Source organism: Aquila chrysaetos, chromosome 7, assembly GCF_900496995.4.
Source record: "Aquila chrysaetos chrysaetos chromosome 7, bAquChr1.4, whole genome shotgun sequence".
NCBI lineage: Eukaryota > Metazoa > Chordata > Aves > Accipitriformes > Accipitridae > Aquila > Aquila chrysaetos.
In genome coordinates this window covers 28,115,173-28,135,917 of record NC_044010.1, presented here as the reverse complement: position 1 = coordinate 28,135,917, position 20,745 = coordinate 28,115,173, and the positions used below count along the sequence as shown (strand labels likewise).

Here is a 20,745-nt window from a genome sequence, read left to right as displayed (position 1 = left end):
CGACCCCCTCCCCTGCTACCAAAACTCTGCCACACAAACCCAAACCAAGGTGATGAGATTTAAATGCAGTATCATAGCATTTCTGCACATGCAGACATACCAAAAGAAATCATAACACTTGTCATATGTATTGGTATCATTGAACACTTCTTTCATCAAACTTGCACACCTGCTGGATTGCATCTTTTTTTTTTTCTTTTTTTTTTTCCAAATGAGATAGAGGGTATTTAATTCTGACAGGAGCTGGTGGTTTTTTTTGTTTCTTGTTTATTCTGCTGCTATTGGTCAACACATTATATAGCCATGTAAATTACCAAAGACTTTTAAGATCTAAACAAACAGCTTGGGAGCAAGATTAGCTTTTTTTTACTTCCACCTTCATAATGCACTTTTTATTCAGCTTGTAAAATCTTGAGGTTTTTTTGGGGGGGTTTGTTAAATAAATGTTGATGGTTAACCAACAGGCAAGAAGCCATAGATTTGTGTCTGGTGACACGAGCCTATATTAGCATGGCATTTGCCTAGTTTGAACAGTAGACTTCCGGAATTGAGCAGTGATCTTCACTTGTAGGGTGCAGCAGACCAGACATAGTCCAGTGGAAGAAACTTGATCTTTCCACTGGGGATAACAAGCTTATCTCATGTTTTGCTCACTGAATGTGTAAGGCCATGCAGAGAGTCCTTTTACACCTGTTTTATTTTTACTTCTGTTCTTTATAGGTAAAAATAGCTATGAGCAGCCCCATTTCAAAGGTAGAATTTCTTTTACTTTGTTAATAGTCATAGAGGAAGCAAACTGCTTTGCATACAAATTCGTGCCACTTTAGTTAGCAAGAAACCTTGAATTTCAACCTGAACATGGTATAAAAGTTTGGAAGAAGCACAGGCATGGGTTGGAAGGGTGGCGTGTTACTTGGTTATGCATAATGCTTCATGATACTTGAACCCCCTTTTAGTTTTTATTGTCAGCAGAAGTTGTAAACCTTAAAACTGTAGTCATTGACTTCTTGGTTGAAGGGCTGGAACTGGTGTTAGCATTAAAAATGCAAAGCAGGGAGGGATTATTTTAATCATCACCTAAAATAAGGAGGGCATTTGTTGTTCTTGAATAAATTGTAGATATGGGGGTTGTTATTGAATGTCCTCTCCTTGAAAGTAATTGCAAATGAAGCAATTAATACAAATTAAGTACACTTTGAAGGCTTACAAAAGTGGCTTCAGGTTAGTGTTTGCAGAATAAAACAACCTAAATCATAGAAGCCATCTTAGGGTCCTTTGGGGAATGTTTTTTGATATTTTGATGTTTAATAATAGCACATACAAGGTCTGGTGCTTATTTTCATATTATGTTGTAGTCCTTAATTATAAGTTAATAGAGGAGCTATCTGGACTGAAGTTGTGTTACTGTGGTCCCTTGATGGAAAACCTCTTGAGGGTAGAACCTTCCAGCCTGTTCTCTGAGTACAACTTTAGCTGTGAACAAAGCCAACCCTTGTTGTTGAAATAGGGATTATGAAGAACTATTACCAAATACACTAATTACTTTTGTAACTGCAGAAAGCAATGACAGAGACTGGATGGGGAGAGGGCTACACTTTCTGTCTTAAATAATGGTGTTTGATAGGGAAAGGACTTTTGATGTTAAGATGAAACGGTAATGAGCTAAAAAACTCCAAACAGTTTGTTTTTGTTTTGCTTGTTTGTTAAGGTAAAGTATTCCATTTCTTAATTTTGTAATTAGATAAACTTCTTTCAGTCCTCTGTGCTCTGCTACCAAAATCTTTTTTGAGTGTCTTGGAAACTGTATAAATGGCATCCAGCGTGCTACATGGATGTGGAGTACACAGATGCACAAAAGACCCTTTGCACCTCTCCTCAATTAGATGTGTTTAAATTACCAGGGCTGGAAGAGGGGAAAGCAGAGGCATCTCTGTACTACATCTTAACTTTGGAAAGAAACAGTTTCACTACATATTAGTCTTTTAATGCTTGTGTGATGTCTTATTTTTTTTCTGTATTGTCAAAATGTAAACTTAAATACATCAAATAAATACTTGGAATGACCATTTTCCCTCTCAAAACAAACAGAAAAATACCATGAAACACCTGTTTTCAAAGACAGGCTCCAGTAATTAAACAATGTCATTCAGGTGGCTTTGCCAGGACTTACCATGTTTTGTCCTAATTTGACCAGGTTGATAAATTTTTCTTTGACACAATCTGATGGGAAAACAGCTGGATTATGTCCCTCTTCCTTCCTTATCCAAGGAAGCAGTTATGTACCTGATGGGCTTTCTCTTAGGGAGTTGTCTTCTGATCCCAGTCTTAAGTGTTGATTCAATTTTTTTTTTTTTTTTTCCCAGTATCCCCATCTAAAGAATGAGTTCTGACTGTACTTACTCTTTGAGGGTAGGCAAAATACTGAAAAGTTATACTTGAAAGGCATTTTACGTTTCTTTACTGTCAAATAATATTATAAGCGCTTCAGCATTTAGCTGCTCGTAAGAAGGAAACGTAGCAGAGGAGCACACAAGAAGATGCACACAACTGGAGGTGAAATGAGTCTTGCAGCTGGAATTCAGGCCTCTGAAATGCTGAAACTCTTTAAGGGAGGACCTGCTGTCAGTGTTGAGTATTACTGTGGCCATGCATCCTGTCTTTCAGAACTTTTACCATTACTGAACTTTTGAAAGTTAATAATAAAAAAATGATTAACAATTTAATGATTGTTTTCTATATCAAAAATGTCAGGCTGGTCCTTGAATGTCTTCTGACATATTAGGCTACTGTATTAACACAGAGCTCTAAGTAGTGTCCAATTGATTGACGTAATTTTTTTCAGAATCCTGTAGTTGCCATTTTTCAAATTTAGGTAGTTCACCATTATAGAAACTGATCTCTGATCCAGATGTCTTGTGAAAGTGATGAGTAGTATCTTATTTGGTCTTTGAAAACTGGACATACTGTGAAAACCAAAGCATAACTTCTGGAGTTACCTTGAGACAGCGTGCTAATTGGTCTAACTGTTATTTAATGATTCGCCAAGAGGCAAGAAAAAAAGCATATGCTACTTCTTCAAAGTCATATGCAAAGTAGACAAAATAATATATGATTACAGTTTCACTAATATGCTTGGAGTTTTTACTTTTGTAGAATACTAATAAAGCAAATAGCTGCTGTTAATGTAATTTGTGTCGCATGAGTTACTCTTCAGGAGACTAATCTGCTTGAGAGCTTTAGGATTAGTCAAGGAAAGATTTGCCACTACAGGCATTATTCTAACAAACTGAACTGTAGCTTTATGTTACTCAGCATTACTGTCTAGAAGCTGCTTACCTGTGTAGATTGGTGCTCTAGATCATTTAATTACATTGTAAGGCAGATAACTTTTCTTGGCACGGAATGAATGTAAATGAATTAAACCATTGGCTGTGAAGAAAACTTGAATGATACATAAAATTCTTGACCAACTCACTTATTTTAGCTGGATATACCTTTGATGTGACCAGTGATTCATGAATTCATGTGTTTAAAATGTTATGATAGCGTGTATGGGACAACTCACTTATTACTGCATCTAGTTTTACTCTCACTCTCCTGCCTTTTTTTGAGTTGTTTTTCATCTTTCTAAGTTTACATATTTTAAAAGAAGTGCTACTTTTCACCCTCTGAAATACTGTTGTCCCCTTTGTGATGAAACTGCTGTTGGATGTCTCTGTTAAAATCAATAATAGTTCATTAGGTTTTACGTTATCAGTAACTTGTGCAGACTAGAGAGCCCTCTTGAAATTAGTTATCTCAGCTAAGTTTAATCTTTTATTTTTGGCTTTGGTGTGATAGTGAAGCATCATCACGATGCAGTCCCTGGGGAGAAAACCAAAACTGTATTTCTCCCCAAAGTGCTGTGATGCTTGAGGTCTTCAAGACAAACTTGATGGTAAGGGAGAAGGCTGAAGAGAAAGTTGTTTCTTGCTCTTGGTGTGGTATGCAATGCATAAGTGACATTTTTAGTCTCTTACCTGGAGGTCTCAGGGATAAGACTCACCAGCACTTTCTAGCACACCTTTCATTCCCTGGAAATCTTTTCTAGTGCTGTCCTAGTGAAAATATAGTTGCAGTTTTGGGTAAAGCTTAGTCTTCAAATGGCAGCATAGCCTAGAGGTGCTTTAAGTACATTAGCTGGAAAAGTTATCAATGTTTAGTCTCCCGAGCTGTTAACTTTGGGAGGGGCAAAAGTCTGTGGCAGAGACTGCTGTAAGAGCTGAATGTAGAAGATCTGTGTAAACCCACAAGACAGGCAGGTGAGTGTGCTGGAGGTGAATGCTTCTGGATGTTTGCATGAGAGATGAAATGGTATGCAGTAATTTTGTTAGTCCCTTGCTTACTAGTTTTTGTGCTTTTTCCTACCAATAGATGCTATGCTGAGCATGTGAGCAGAATTACAATGCAGAGGTTGGAAATTGGCCTGCAGGCCTTATCAGCTCAGGATTACTTGTCAAATGAGTTTTTTAAAACATAAGGACCTACTGAAGTGTTTATAAAACTGGGATTTGTGTAGGTGGGAGAGACCCCCAAGTTGGAGACGAGGTATAGCCAGTAAGTGTCAGAGACCCCCACTAGTGCCAGTCCAGACCAAAGGAGCCTGAGAGGCTTCACGTGGTCTCTTGTTTTCTCCTCTCGTATCCATCAACCGTATAAAACTAAATGGCAGCAATGCTTTCTTGAATTCATTGCTTAAGATACTGTTCTTAATTTAGGAATGTCCACTGGATTAAAATAGATGCCATAAAATCAAGGCTATGAGGACTGATCTCTTCCGGGCTCCCTTTTCAGCAGGCCCCTTGGGAATGCTCTTGTGTTCAGTGGTGGGGCGCTGGCAAGAGGGGCAGTGTGGTGCATCTTGCTACCAAGTTTTGTTTGCTACTTCACTCTGGTAAAATTAACAAAAGGCTGTGTGTTTTGTAGGCTTGCTGTGGCGGGCTGCATAGAGAAACTGGAAGAAACCAGACAATGTGGCATCAGAAATATTCTTCTTAGCTATCTGTTATTTAGTGTAACTAGTTATTTTGGACCAAGAATGGATTTTTAACTTTATGGATTTCGGCTTTTTCCTGTGAATTTTGTCATAGTCCGAATGATTGCAGAGGAAAATAATATGTAGGAGAGTACGGTGCAATATATAGCTTAATGCAGTAGCTGCAGGTTTTTGGCCAATGACTGAAAAATTTGTATGTCTTCCTTTTTTTAATGTTGGAATCACTGTCAGTCACTGTGTTTATGATCTTCACTCTTGGGAAAGTGGAAGTAACAATGCTGTGAAGCATATGCTTGCAAAATGGACTGAAGGGAAATCTCTTAGTCATACACTCTTAACAGGAGTATCTGCTCAGGTGTTGTCAAAAGGCCCAGCAGAAGCTCTAAATCTAGGATAGGTAAGGCCAAGGTCAGATCTGATAACGCCCCCATCCTTTGCCCTCGCATCAAAAAATTCTCCTAGTCTTGACTGTTGTGTTCTGACCATTATCTCTGCAGAAAAACCTCCATCAACATCAGCTGTTTCTGTGGACTGTGCAGCAAGAGTAATTTCTTAACAAGCAGGAAGCTGCTAGTTTTCAATCAGAAAAAGTGCCATAGCAGATCAACTTATTTTCTTCAGAAATGAAATATCAGATGGCAAAAATCATGGATTTGAGGCACATTTTATAGAAAGAGCCTTTGTGCCATCTCACTGCTATCTCAACAATGAGTCTGTTCTCCTGTTAAAACTTTGCAATGTCACTGCAAGTTGCGCAGGTACCATGCTGAAAAAGCAATGTATAAATTTGCTGCTCATACTAAAGGTGAGAGGCTTTCAATTTAAACACCAGTGGTAGTAAGCAGTAACCTTCAGATATTAAATAATTTCATGTGTCTTTTTTTTTTTTTTTTTTTTTTCCCCCTGACCTAAATTTTTTTAAAAGGTGTTATTTTCACTCTGGTTGTTTATAGAAAGTTAATTTGAAAGCTCAGTCTTGCATCTTAGCTGGAGATGTAACAGACAAATCCATTAACCTACTATCCTTGCTCTAAGGACACTCTAACAAAGTTCAACTTGGGAAGCTGAGTATTTGAATTATTCATGGTCATGATCTAAATGCTTTAGTTGTGTTTACAGTGTCTGTTAATTGCTCTGGTATTTCTTTATGATTAGAAACATTTAGCTGTCCTAATCAATAAGGTGAAGTGCTATGCTGAGCAGTTCATTAGTATGGCCCTGTCAGCTCAAAATATAGAAAGCTAAATGTGATCATGACTTGCTCTGGTAATTTCATTAAGATGGGAGATGTCATGTCATTTCTGAAGGGAAAGAGATTTTAAGTAGGCAGTCATAGGTTGTCATGTTGTTAGAGTTAAATTGATAGCACTCCAAGTAAACAGCCACTTTTTTTTTTTTTTTTTCCCCCCAACTTCAGCTGTCTTCAAAGCTAAGGCAAAAAGTACCAAAAAGCTCACTATTACAAAGCCACAAGGCAAGGTCTCCATAAATTTACAACTTAGGATTTTGAGGGGAAAAAAATTTAAAATTGCCACAGTATGACTGCTGTGTGCTTTATTAATTTAATAGAGATCTCAGTTGGAGGAGCTGACTGAATAGAGCTCACATTCACACGTCACCTGTGGAATGACTCATTTCTGTTTTTATTGAAATTTTGATAGGGTTGTGTTGCATCTATAAAGAAAAAAAGTCATTAATTTGAAGGATTTTTTGCAAGTGTTTGTTACAGATGTCATGTTTGAGATGCTCTCCAGAGTTTCTGAAGATGTTAGGAGGAGTAAGCATGTGATAGCTTTACGATCAAGGCAAGCCAGACAAGGTGTCATTCCAGTTATTGGAAAATTCTCTTATTACGCAGTGGAAGGACAGTGATGGTTGACTGTTAAATTGTACAGGGCTTACTTGTTCCACAGGAGAAGAGAAATTGAGATAGTAATGGGAAATCTCTGTCAGTAGAAGTGTTCCTGCTTTATTTTTTTTTTTTTTAAGTAAAAATGTCGTAACATGTTAACAACTTAAAGAGGGCAGGAAAATAAATGTTCTTTCCTTCTCATTAAAAAAAAAAAAAAAAAAGAAAAAACAGAAAAAACTTGTTTTAATTGTGGCATTTTGACTTGCAGTGCTAAGCTAATGTGTTAGGGTAGTTAGATGTTGACTCCTGCAATGTTTCTTGGTGTGATTTTTTTTTAATTTTTTTTTTTATTACTGTAGGCATATAAAATTAATGAAGTTTTTTTCTGTTTTTTAAACAAAGAGTGGGGGAACTAAGATACAGGGTTTGCATACCTCTTGTAAGACTGTAAGTCTATTTCTTCAGTTTCTCATGAAAATTTAAAATGTTTCTAATTTTCCCCTTGAGAAGCCTTCTAGCTAAAAGAATAAAAGTTAAAAATAGATATTTAAACCTAATTGCATACCCTGCTGTACCTTGAATGTGACGGACTCACCTTTGGAGCAGGAGGGGCAGTGGAGAGCCATTGAATTCTCTCGAGGAACCTAGCCCAAAGAGGAGATTTATCTTTGCGTTGTGTTTCTCAGATGGTAAAACTGAAGCGAGTACTTTCAGCTTACACCTTCTGAGGTTGGCTACACTGGAGGGCAGAGGGCTGAAAGAAAGAGCTGTACCACCCCAGCCACTGCATTTTAAGGTTCAATCAAAACAAAGCTTAAGTGGAAACTGCTGCTTTTAACCCACTGTCTTTATAAGGCATGATAAAATACAGCCTGTGTGCTTAATGTCTAAATGAACTACAGAGGGTCTTCAAAAAAGATACATTGTGGGTTTTTTTAGGAAACTGTTGGGGAAAACTTGTTACTTTTTTGTTACTGGTTAGTGAACCCCTCCCCCTGTACACCAAGTATGCTTGGAAAATTAAATTTCTGTAATCGTGCCCCAAGTATGCTTGTTGTTCTGCGTTTAGCCCAAGTTGATCAGAAGACAATTTTGGGCCACAAAACAGTTTGGTTACAGCTTTAAACTCCATGTTACACTAGTGTGTTTCGGATTTCTATGAAGACTGCATTTATGGTTCTCAAATCTGCCTGAATCAAACAATTTCAGCCTTTGCTGCCATGGGTGGGTAAACTTAGAGTTTAGTTCAGGCTTGCTTGAGCTGTTCCTGCTTTGGATGGACTGAAATGTCAGATGTGAGCTTAAAACTTACTTTTTTTCCTTCTCTTTTCAGGTGCCTGCTGATGGAAACACTGGGTTGCTGGCAGAGCCTCAAATCGCCATGTTCTGTGGTAAACTCAACATGCACATGAATGTGCAGAATGGAAAGTGGGAATCGGACCCCTCTGGCACCAAGACCTGCATTGGGACAAAGGAAGGGATTCTCCAGTACTGTCAGGAAGTAAGTCCCGTCCTCAGGAACAGCTACGGTGGTTGTTCTTCTGAAGCACCGAAGTGCAGGCACATGCTGGAGAGCTGTGTCTGTAGGGACCTTTCCTTTCTTTTTTTTTTTCTCTTCTGCTCCATGGCTTTTTTGTCCTTTTTAAAGAGGTTCTCTCCAGAGCCTGTTAAAACAGCTCCAAAAATTGGTTGCTGGGGAGGGGGTCACTGCAACTGTTGTTGGACAATCCTCTGTCTTCTGCCCTTGGGGGATTATTTTTGTATAGTATATGCACAATGAGCTTCTTGCTTATAAAGTATTTTGAATAAAGCTGAGGTGACAGTTTATTATATAAAATGCCCTTGTTTCTGGGCTAATCTTGAAAGAGTCAGCTGGAACATGTCTTCTGTCATCCTACCATTATACTGAAATACACTGGGGCAGTCCAGAGTTATTGGTCTCTGTTGCACACTGAACCATTCAGAGTTTCTTAATAGAAAAAGCTTGCCCTACAGCTGAAGTCACAATGACTGATTTCATATTTGAGAGCAGAAGCTTATTACCCACTTGCTTACATCCTAAGAACAGATTGTGGGTCTAGTTTTGTTTTGTCTCCATGCTGTGATAGCGTGATAATCTCGTACCAGTGTGTGACAATTTGAAAAGGAAATGCAGATTTCATGCCATGAAACAAAAGGGCATGGCTTGAGTCGCTTTAGTCCTTATGTCTTTCTATACCATCTCTGCGTTTTTTTAAAGCAGGGGCTGTTGCTTATTGCCATAGCAGTAGCTGTCTTGCTTCCTAAATGTCAAACCAATTCCTGTGAAAATGCTTCTTTAGAAAGCAAGATAATTCACTCCTTGGGTCTCTGCTCTCTTCATGTCTTCATTCCTGTCCTTTCACCCATTGATTGTTCCTTCTGTTGCTTGCAGTGTTTCGTTCGGTTTTTTCTGGGTTGGGGCTTTATGGTCTAGAATATTCATTTTAAGGAGGGTACTGTAATGTCTATTAAAATTGATTCTTTACCAGTAGCTTTGTCTTTTTACTAAGAGTATTAGTTTGTGAAATTCATATTTTTGTTTACCACTAACAAAAATACCAAACCTAAACTAGTAAGGTTTCAGAGGTTTCTTCTGGTTTTCTGTTGTCTTCTTTGATTTGTCTAAATAAAATTTATTTATGAATAGTGAAATTATTGAGGGTGAGGAAGCGAATAAAAAGATGGAAGTAGAGAATCAGTGAATAGAAGTCTACAAGCTAGTAAGTCTTTATCTAAAGTTATAGAAAGAAATACATGAATTCACAGGAAGTAAGAGTAGAAAGTTTGGGGTGTTTTAAGGCATGAATAGCTCAGTAGGCTGGCAATGCAGTTATAAATGCTGCAGGTAGGGAAGGATTCCAGAACAAGGACTTGGAGCTGTAAATATCAGCTGAATGTCAGGTGACTTTGAAATTTGGGGTGCCATTAAAAAAAAACAAAACACCAACTCTTAAAAATAAAGGGAATAGGAAAGCAAAAGCAGTCAGAAGGTAGTAGCCGTATACTGTTAGATGACAAAGGGAATAATAACGAAGATAGTGACTGCATATAAGGAAAACATTCTTCGCCATGAGAGTGGCCCTGTGGTGGCTGTGGAGTCCCCATCCTTGGAGAGTGGGAGAGCTGAACTGGGCAAGGGCCCAAGCACCTTGGTCTGGCTTAGATGTAAGCCCTGGTTGGAGCAGAGGAAGGTCTGGATGACCTCTATAGGTCCCTTTTAACCTGAATTTTTCTGTGAATCTGAAATTTTCTCCTGACTGGAGAAACAGAGGAGGGGAGACCTTCTGTTACTTGAGTTTTTAAGGATGAATATTTAAACTCCAGTGTGGTGATAGCCTTGATTTGTGTGCTTGACAGTTCATTAACTTAATTTTAGATGATCATGTCATGATTTTAGAACGTCTCTTTAGCTACAGTTAAAAGCATAGTTTTAGGGGGTTCTGCCCTGTGGTGGGGCAAGGTGCTGGCAGATCTACTCCCTAAAAGTGGGGCAGGCATCTTACTAATTTTAGTTAATCTATGTTATTATGTGTGTGTGATTAAGCAGTGTGCTTTTATTAACTTGAAGTGAGCAATTCTGTGGTGTGTTAAAACATGGGAATCTGCCTAAAAAAACCCCCTTCCGTTGCTGTGTTCACCAGTATGCTTTCTGTTTGTTCACAGGAAACTGCCAATGTCCTAGCTATCCTGCCCTATCCTTCCCCCACACACCCCTGAGCTGCACAGTACACCTGGCTGTAGGACACTGGTGGAGAAGGGGCAAGCTGGTCTGGGATGTAAGAGCACGTGGCAGCACCAGGGCTCTGTCAGCAGCTGGTTTGGGGGTGGGGAAGGAATCATGTGAGCCCCCATTTTTTCATGCTGGTGAAAAATTCAGAAATAGATATTAGGAAGGTCAGAGCTGCTCACAGCAAGTTAAAACAAAAAGGCACATGGAAGTTGATCCAGTCCAGCAGTATGAAAAGAAGCTCCTAGTTCTGTATGACTCTTCCCCCATAGTCCTCCTTGTCTTCCTGTGGCTCTGCGGCCAGGTCTGTAGCATGGTGGGTTTGGGCTTTGGCTTTGGCCAGGAAAGGGCACTACTGCTTTGCTTCTGTTAAACTTTCCCATGACCTGACAAGAGAAACAGAAGAGTTGGATAAAAGCACCAACTTCTAACAAAGAAATGAATTTGTAGAGAAGTGCTAGTAAATGCAACTCAGACTGGCTTCTCAGCTTTGGGGAACCCCCTGTTGCTTGATCCTCCAAATATGCTTAGTATCCTGGGGGTAGCAAGTGAGGTGGTTTTCCCCTTGCCTTCTGCTGTTTACCTTGGCTGCAAGACAGAGCTTGCTATCAGGGAATGGGACAAATTTGCATTTTCCCATTAGCAGGAAGCAATAGGCATCAAGGCTGAGATGTGGTACCTCTTGAACTGGAATGGTATGCAGGTAAAAATCTCCTTTTTGATTACTTTTGCCAAGTACGACCTTTTCCTTCCTTCCTTTTCTCTCCTGTTTATGCTGCCTTTTTTCCCCAAAAGGAAGACTGCTGCTTCTTGGGGTGCATTTTTTTCTCAGTATAGGCAGAGGCTGAGCATATACTGTCTGCTCATCAAGCAGACAGGTACTCTTCCTGAATCTATGTTCTTCATGCTCCCTGGCACCATGGCAGCTTCCTTAGTTCTTCGGTCTTCCTATAGCAGCAGCTGTTAGTACTGGTCTGCTGAGGTACTGAGTTTTTTCCCCAGCTCTGAGCAGAGCCCTGAAATGACAGGGAGCAAGGGAAGGTAAGATTTTTTTTTTTTTTTTCTTTTTTTTTTTTCCCCCTGCACCTCTAATGAGAAGTCTGTCCATCCTGTTTTTTGTTGCAGATACCTTGTGTGGCTCTGTGCCAGGCATTGTGATTATGGCTGTAATGCAAGAGATGATGCTCTACTGTGGTAGATCCTGTAGAGTTAGCCTATGCACGCAGTTCCTCCTGCACCAGGGAAAGACCAGAAGGGACATATGGGAAGAAGCCAACTGGGCAGAAACTCAATGAGCAAGTAGAGTGGAGATCTTGCTCTGTGGCTCCTTGGCTCTAAAATAATACAAAGTTAGTATATTTTATGGGGAAACTCCTCTTCACTCACTGTTAATCCAGAATGATACTCCATGTATTCTCTGGCTTTGTTTTCTTTCTGGAAGGTATCTTTCAAAAAATAAAAAATATCATCTCCCCTTTTAGGAGAACTTAAAAGTAGATACGTTCCTCTGCCTTCTTGTAAGCTGTTTTAAAAGAGCTTTTCTTGACAATGCAAGGCCAGATGCCTGAGTGGTGGTCAGAGCACTGGGCTGGAAGGTGCCTGATGTACAGAAGGACAGAGCAGAGAAGAGGTACTGGGAGCCTTGTATCTTTTCCTTGAGATTGTCATTGTTGCCTCTCCTCGTCCACTGCCAGCGTAGGTGGATTTTGAAGTCTCTATGCAGGAAGTAGCAGTAGAGGAGCATTGCAGGGGCAGAAAGGGAGGAATGGGAAATAAGCAGAACTACCTACATGTTTTAAAGATTTATGTCATTTGCTGTTGCTTTGCTTCTTTTGAGTGGGAGCTCAGTGCAGCACAGGAACTGTCTGAATTTATATTTGGACAACACATCACGGTTTAAAGATGACAAAGCTCAGACTGTACATTACTTATTTGAAAGCAAATGGAAGATACTTGAATACTGCCTTCTAACTTTCTTGACTTCAGTTAAACTCTGCTACTGAAGTCACAAGAAGTGGTTCTGGAAGCACAGTACATCCATCTTCTCTGCCTTCAAATCTGCATGTTCCCCCATGTTCAGCCTAAGCTGGTGGCTCTTCTTTTTTTAAAAATACAGCAAAATCAAGCTTTCTTGGGTGGAACGAGATGCTCCTTAGAGAAATACAATTTACTAGTGGTTTCTTTTAATGTCAAACTAGCTAGCATTCCACTATATTAACTGTACCTGTTACTGAAGAGTAAAATGGCATGGGCCTGATCTGCAAACAGCTGTCAAATGCAAGTGCTGCAGGTGCTAGAGCAACATTGCATTAATGTAAATAGAGTGGTTATGCCTGTGTATGTGCCAAAATCATTAACATATTGTGAGTGTACTAGCTGACGCTTCAAATCAAGCCATTGGTCAATCTAGTCCTGCTGCTGACACTGCAGTGCCAGCTGTTTCGGAGGGATGTTGGAAAAAAACCTGCCATACACAATTACTGGATAACTAGCCCCTTGGGGAAAGTTTCTTCCTAACAGCCCCTGATGGGTGGTTAGCTAATGCTCTAAAACAGTTGGGGACAGCTGCTCCTGGATATTGCTTTTTGTTGTTTTGTAGAAGAAACTGGGTACCCCCACCCCCACATGTTCAAGCGCTGGGGCGGCACATTACTATTGAAGGAAGGTGTGTTTCAGAGGCTGGTCAGCCCTTGTCTTGCTAAACGGGTTTCATAAAACCGATCTGGTGCCTGCCCTTTGGCAAAGTATGTGTTTTCAGTCACATGAATATGCGGAGTAGGAAGTTAATCTAGGTGCGCTCAGTTCCCTGTTTAAATGGAATGCGTGTTCAGATGGTGTATGTTTTACTATATTAGCAATTTTGAACAGCTACTATGTGCTGAATTTTATGTCTAGTAATTAGGATACATCTGAGTTCCTTGAAGGACTGAAATTATTTTGCCATCTGTGCCGAATTCAGTGTCCAAAATGAATTGTAAAAATAACACTCACAGGTGGCAAAAAAATTCATTTTGTTCAGTGCATGTTTTTTTCACCCACTTTGTTTAATTTGGAGGTGCTCATTTCCATTTCAGGTATGCATGGAACTGGGTTTTTTGGTTTGTTCTTTTTTCCAAGACCAAACCAAAACTATAGCAAAAAACCTAGTTTGGATCTGGATATTGCGTGGATGGTTGAGCAGATGGAGTGTAAACCTGGGAGCCTGGTGATCTAGCTGCACCTTGTAATCGGCAGCTGGCTCTCTGTGTGATCTTTGGCTAGATGCTTAGAATAACTTTCACATGTGGAGTGTATGTTGGCTTTGGCAGGTGTTACACCTGACATCTCTGAAACCACATCATGAAATCACATCATGACTGCTTGGTTTCTTTTGTAAAGTTGTGGTATATGTCCACTTTCTTTCTAAACACCATGAAGATCCATGAGCATCTTGCACTGGATGTGTATTTCTTACAGAAGTCCTCCCCGGAAATAAAAAAAAGAATTATAAATGTATGCTACTATGCTCTTAACTATGTCTTTGTGTTATGTGGAGCAGAAAATAGTAGGGTAAATTCAGGTAACAGGTAATTCATTATAACTGTTGACAGAACAGTGTTGACGTTTCTAATCTCTGATCATAATACTTCTAAAAATTATCTTGTCATTTTCTCCAATCTTCTGTGTTTATGCCATGTGTTTAGGTAAGTTGCTGGTGAAACCCAAAGCTGCTCCTTAGCCAGACCCAGTACAAGCTGGAATGTGACCATAATAAGGCCTTGACATTAATTCACCCCACAACCCCCAGCTTCAAAGCAGTCCTCAAGTCCCCTATTTTGTACATGAGCCAAAAGGGCCAGGAGACGACTGTCCCATCTTCATTTTTATTTACTTGCTTGGCTCCTTACTGCCACCATCTCTGATAATCCTTCTGTGCTTGTTGCCCTGGGGCCCACGCCAGGCAGAATGAGGCAGGCAGGCAGGACTGATGGCAGTGGTTCCCTCCCTCTCTAGTCTTTGTCCTTGTTGAGAGCTTCTGAAGATTTGTTAAAGGGTTTGTTGAACTGCTAGGGATGCCAATGATCTTAAAAAGGAAAACAATAGTTTTGCCTTTTCTTCTGAGAAGAGAATTTGAGACCTGATAAAAATGGTCTTGCTGCTTTGATAATGGTTTCTCTCCATGTTACCTTGTCATTTTCATCCTAATATGAATTGTTGTTTTTATCTAGACTGCATAATGTGCTCTTACTAGTTTCTCAAACCAAATAGCCACTGTATTGAAGAAGAAAATGTATTTTAAGCCTGTACTACTCTAAATTCAGCAGCCTAAAAAGCTATACATTTTGCTCTGAGGAAAGTGATCCGTTTAATGAAACACCATGGAAAACATACAGATTTTTGGCAGCACAGATTGTCCTTAAAAACAAATGACATTGTCAAGAGAAATGTTTGTTGGTATATTCTGAGATGTGTACAGTCATGCTTAAAAGTTTGGGTGAACAGTATCTTAGCACTCTTCGCATTGATTATTGAGGTGTTTTGTTTTACTTGGCTTTTGGTCCATAGCAAAAGTTGAATTAGTTCACTCGGTCTGCCAGTGCTTAAATCTCATTTGCTTCAATGAAGGCTTAGATTTTGGAAAGGCGGGGTCTACTACTGATGGTATATTTATCTTGCAGTTACAGCTCAGTATGCTCACCATACAACCTTCTTGAGAAAGAAGGCCAGTCTGCCATTTAAATGTATTTAAAATCAAGTGACTAGTAAAACTTGGAGCCTATGTTGCAAGATAATGCCTGCCTTTCTTTTGTTGATCATAAAAAGGTCCCCTCTCATTTTTTCCCTACCATTTTGCATGTCTCAAAAAGAAATGAGATGAAAAACATCAGGATCTCAGTAGGTGGTTGCTTTTATGATAAATTTTTCAACTCCTTTTGAAGTAACATGTTTTCTTTATGGAAGCGGGGTGCTTCTGCTTTGAGGCTGAGGGAGGAAAAAGGATGAAAACGGATGAGGATTGTCTGCATAAATAGATATTTAGGTAAATGTGTATTGCAGCGTTTAATGAAGCTGCGATGCTGCATTTTCCCCTAGATTAATTTTGAATTTCACAGATATGATGGACTAGATGAATGGCTCAACTTAATCGGCAGGTTCCACCAGCATAGTGTTTGTGCCAGGAATACCATTGCTGCTTCTGCCCTCTAAAATACGTGAATGCAGTGGCTGTATGCAGGGTAGTCCTATTGCCTTTCTTGGTTCATAGTTGAACTAGCAGACAACCATTTAACATGTGATCAAGATGTCAAAAGAGATCTGCTAGATTGGAGATATAAAAGACGAGAAGAAAATGTTTTATATTATCACCAGCATGCTGTGCTCTGTGCTTGTGGTTTGCTCCTTAAGGTTACAAAAGGACCGGCTAACCACGCTTCCACAAAGTCTCCCTGCGTGCCTAGGGAAGGAGCGAAGCTCGACTGGCCCCACTCTTGCCCTTACTGAAGCCCACGAAACTTCTGAGAGGGCTGTGTAGCATTGGATGTGGTCTGTATAGATGTTACCTCTCCTGTACCTGTGATGTTGCATGGAAGGTGTCCTGGTGGGGGCAAAACAGCAGACCTCTACTACTGCATTTCACCATTCTTTTTTCCTTCTTACATACGGAATTATCATAGTAAGTTGTCTGCTATTTTCTTTACAGATATATCTCCCAAATATCTTACACTATGTAATTCTGAGATGGACTGGTAGCAGCTGTTCCTTTAATAAATAATATTATAAGCCTAAGAGGTAGTGGGCATACAGTGTGATGGTTACCTTATGTAAAGAAAAATCTATTATAAATATACAGCTGTTATGTATCAGCCCTTTTGAGGAGGAAATGTCCATGCTAATCTACTTTCTTTTCCTCTACCTTTTCAGACCATGCTTGCATGAATACTTCAGTCTGGCACAGATCTATCCCACTTTTGCTAAAGGTCATTCTGGGTCCTCTAACTCCTGTCAGTTTCCACTGTGATGCAGTTTTTATTCTTAGGGGGGATGTTTTCAGAGGTAGGTCAGTTCCTTGATCCAGCTTCTGTGTTAGCACTGGCTTGTGGAGATGTGCTAGCAGTAAATGGACAAGGGTCATCCACATCCCTTATGGATGGCTCTATAGCTTTCCTGTGCTATATCTTATTGCTTTTTCTTGTGGTGGTAGTGTTACTCTCTTCTAGGAGTTTTCTTTCTTTTACTTTTTTTGGATAGGGCAGGTTTCTTTTTTCTCTCTTCCCTGCCCTATTTCACCCTTGTCCCTCTACTTTGAAATATATGGAAATCATAAATACTGACTACAAATGTGTTTATTTCACTATAACAGTGTTTATGAAGCTTATTACTAGCAGACAGTAGGCTAATCTGTGTAGATTGGTAGCACAGAATGGGTTTATGTTCAGAAGTCTGTCTTTGCAAGTAAAAGGACATTACGCACATATTTTTAGTTGTCAGTTCTGCAGGCAAAAACGAAAAAGGGAAAGACAGTTTCTCTTGCTCCGTAGCTTTGAAGCTGTCAGGAAGGTGATGCTTGCTTGAATTCATAGCAGGGCAATGCCCCAAGGTCGGATGGGGGAAATATTTCTTGATTTCTGGGACGTTCCATTTTTTCCCCAAGCAGTTTATTACCACCACTTTCTAATTCATATGGTGGCATTATCATCCAATTAGCTTTTATGCAATTAAAATTATTATGTAGTACTGTATTGAGTGCCTGCTTTAATCTTCCAAATACTGTATACCTCTGGCTAATAAAAAATCCCACTGATAATCTGTTTTTATAGATGTGTGCTCCTTACAGAAAATTGTTCTAGATGGTTTTGGATTAATTATAATTTATAATCATGGAGAGGTTTCTGAACATCTGGCCAATTATTGATGGTGTTATCCACCTCTTTCCTTTATATACATATAACATGTTATTTTTAATAGTTTAAACAGAATTTTAGCTGATCTTTTTTTTTTTTTTTTTTTTTTTTTTCATTTTCTTGACTAGGGTGAGATTTTTCACTGAAGGGGTGTTATTGCAAATTGCTAATAAAAAAGTTTGAAAGGTGAGGATTTTAGATTTTTTTTCAGAGCTCTTGAGGTATCTGGCTTAATGTTGAGAATGAAAACAGCATTGGATTTAAGGTCCCTAAGACTATTCCAAATTGTAGTGAGGCCTTAAGGTGAATCCTTGCTAGGGAAAGGGACAGTGTCCACTTTAGCTAAGGCAGGAGCTTCTTCTAGAAAGGTACTGTGTAGTGTTTAGAAGAGGCATCACAATATCTGTTAAAACACCAGCTTTGTATTTTGTGGGTGCTGATAGCTGTTGCATATATGAACACAAAGAAAGGAAAATCACTTACACAGTAATGACAATACCATGTTTAAATTTTTTCATGTCTGGATATGAATATTGAAACATGAATACTGTTAAACTGGATATGAGTAAATATGATCTGATACAAAAGTTTTTCTTGCCAGCACAGTTTCTCATTCTATAAATATCATTGTAGGTCAGAAAAGCACTGACCCCATGGAAATTTAATGATATGCAAGATGTCCAATTCCAGCTGTTTTGAAGAAACTGCACAATGTTTCCATTAGAATATAAACCAATGCAATTTAATTGATTTGGTTTTTATCCTAAGTCATATGTTTTCTTGAAGAACAGTGATAATTAAGCATTTATAAATGACCTAATTTCCTCCATTGATTACTCAGTTGTTCCACTTGGCCTGGGAAGACATCTCTGCCAGAGTTGTGGTCAATAAATGGCTTTTTTGTAAATTCAACTTCTGAGTTGCAACATGGGAAACTATCAGCAGTATCAAGATCCTTTAGCATTTTTTTTGCTTTTCTTTGTTTGAGCTAATTACAGACTACCAAAAAAAAAAAAAAAAAATTTGATTTTGATGAGTATTTCTTTAAACATCTGTGAAGTGTTGCAGCTAACATTATTTGTCCAAGTTCCCATGCAGCTTGGCAAGTCTGTGCACTTCATGTAAAAAAAAAACAGAAGGAATAATCCAAGAAGCAGAATTTACATTTATGCTTCTAAACAAGGAACTGAAGGGGATTTGATAAGACTGATCTTATTAAAGCTAAACTTGTAATACCATGTAAGTTAATATGTGTATACTTTTTTGTATTATTAGAGGACATTGTCATAGAAACTCTTATTTTGAGGTATTGCTGAGAACACATTGGTGGGTATGTTAATAGGCAATTACTTGCTGAAGTCTGGACGATGGCTTTTAAGATTTTGGTGCCAGTATCGATCAGAGCCGCTCTATTGAGCAGCAGTGTTATGTATTCCTATCACCATTTCATTCCTCTACCCCAGGCATTTCATACAAGAGCATCTCTCTGGTTTGGAGTTTGGAGCAAGATGGAGGACCGAGAAGTCTCCTATATTCAGCCAGGTTTGAAGTTCCTGAATGTCCCCACTTTTGCATACTTTCAACTTCAGCATCTTGAGCTGTTGTAGCTTAAGATCTGTAGCAAGAACAAACAGTCTTTCCTATGAGACGATCAGACTGTGCAAGCTAATTTTGGAGTTTCTTACCAAACTAACAGGAGTGCCGCTATGGAGCGGTTCAGCAGAAGTGTTGAGCTTAAGCGGTACATGTTGTTTCAGAAAGTCAGTTTTCCTCCCCTCTTCCTCCTCATTTCTGCTCTGCCAGATTTTAGCATATGTCTGATCTTGCTATGAGGAAATTTAGGGAGCTGAACTGGCACAAAGCTAACCCCCGCAAACAAACAGGAAAAAAGGACGAGATTCTCTCTCTGACCCTGCTCACCAAGGGTTAGATGAACTGGAGTGCTAACACGGGAGAGGTGGAAGGCGAGGGTGGGACTTTGCCTTTTTATGACAGCTGACCAGAGGATAGCTTTGCTATGGTGTTTGAACAGTCTGTGAAGGAGAAGCTTTTCAGATATTTCTGAAGGCACTGTGCCTTTCTGCCTCTTGGTCCTTTGTGTTTTTGGAAGAACACATCCAGTTAATACCTGAATTTCCCCAGCAAGTTTTCTCTGGCAATAGACAACGTGAACAATTTAAATGGGGAAAAAAATGGATGTTATTAGGTCTAGAAGACAGATGTGGCCTGCTCTTCATTATAGGCTTGATTTGACATGTTAATCAGAGATGCAAATGTGGCTCCTTAATTTAATTTTGGGCAGCAGTAGGAACATAAATGGAGAGCAAATAGATCCAAAATACCAGAATCTGTGCAGAAAAGGAGAGAAAAGAAGGCAGGTGAAAATAAAGAAATGTGAACAAGGCTGGTGTTTTTAGACAGGATGATGACAGCAGGCAGGGCAGAGGAGAATTGACAGATGAATGAAAGACTAAGAAATTTGATGTAATGCAGTATCCTTGTAGTGGTTATCCGATCTGAAATTTAGTTTTCTTGGGTCATTTGCTGAACTATTCTTCCACAGGCCTGCCATAAGTATTTTGAGAAAAAGGATATGGACCCTCCATCTCAAACGTAGTCCTAACTGTTGCTGGTTTTGCTGTTGCTTTTGTTTCTGCCAGGGTTTTGCAGCTGGAGGTGAAGGAAGAGCAGCTGTGCTCAGGAGCGAGTCTCACATGCTGTTTTCTAAGATTACGGTTCTTTCTTGCAGTTGTTTAGCAAACTAAAATCCTGTCTTAAGCATAAGGCAGAAGTGGATTCAATATTTGCAAATTAATGGGATGTATTAATTTACCACGTTGTGTAGCCATGTCATAGAGCTTCTTCCACAAGAAATTCTGGCCTGTCTTATGGGGTGTTAGAGGGTCAGCCTGGTGGCTGTCACAGGGCTGCAGCAATAGATTGATGCAAAACTGCTCGCACTGAGCTAAGAGTTTGATACAGTTATTTGAAGTCTGTGCAAATCCTTACATTGACTTTGCTGCTTAGATTAGTCTTTGGAGAAGGAACTTTAGTCTAGTGTAATGTCTCACTTTCAATGAGTACTAAAAAAATCAAAGCTTATCTCTGAAACAGTTACCCTGCTAAATAACAGAAACTGCTAAGCCACAGAGCGCAGTAATAAGGTAGATTGCATCATAACATAATCCTGAAGATAAGAGCATTTAAAGCTTTGATCTGCTTTTTTTGT

General features: G+C 39.3%; 1 protein-coding gene across 4 annotated transcripts in view; it reads left to right on the top strand.

Annotated features, from left to right (window-relative positions):
- LOC115343587 (amyloid beta precursor protein) overlaps positions 1–20,745 on the top strand; it is a 243,124-nt gene that overhangs the window by 43,307 nt on the left and 179,072 nt on the right. For all 4 annotated transcript variants that reach the window (XM_030019716.1, XM_030019719.2, XM_030019718.2 and 1 more), the window contains exon 2: positions 8,221–8,388. In XM_030019716.1, the coding sequence (XP_029875576.1) occupies positions 8,221–8,388 (168 nt within the window). The remainder of the gene's footprint in view (positions 1–8,220; positions 8,389–20,745) is intronic.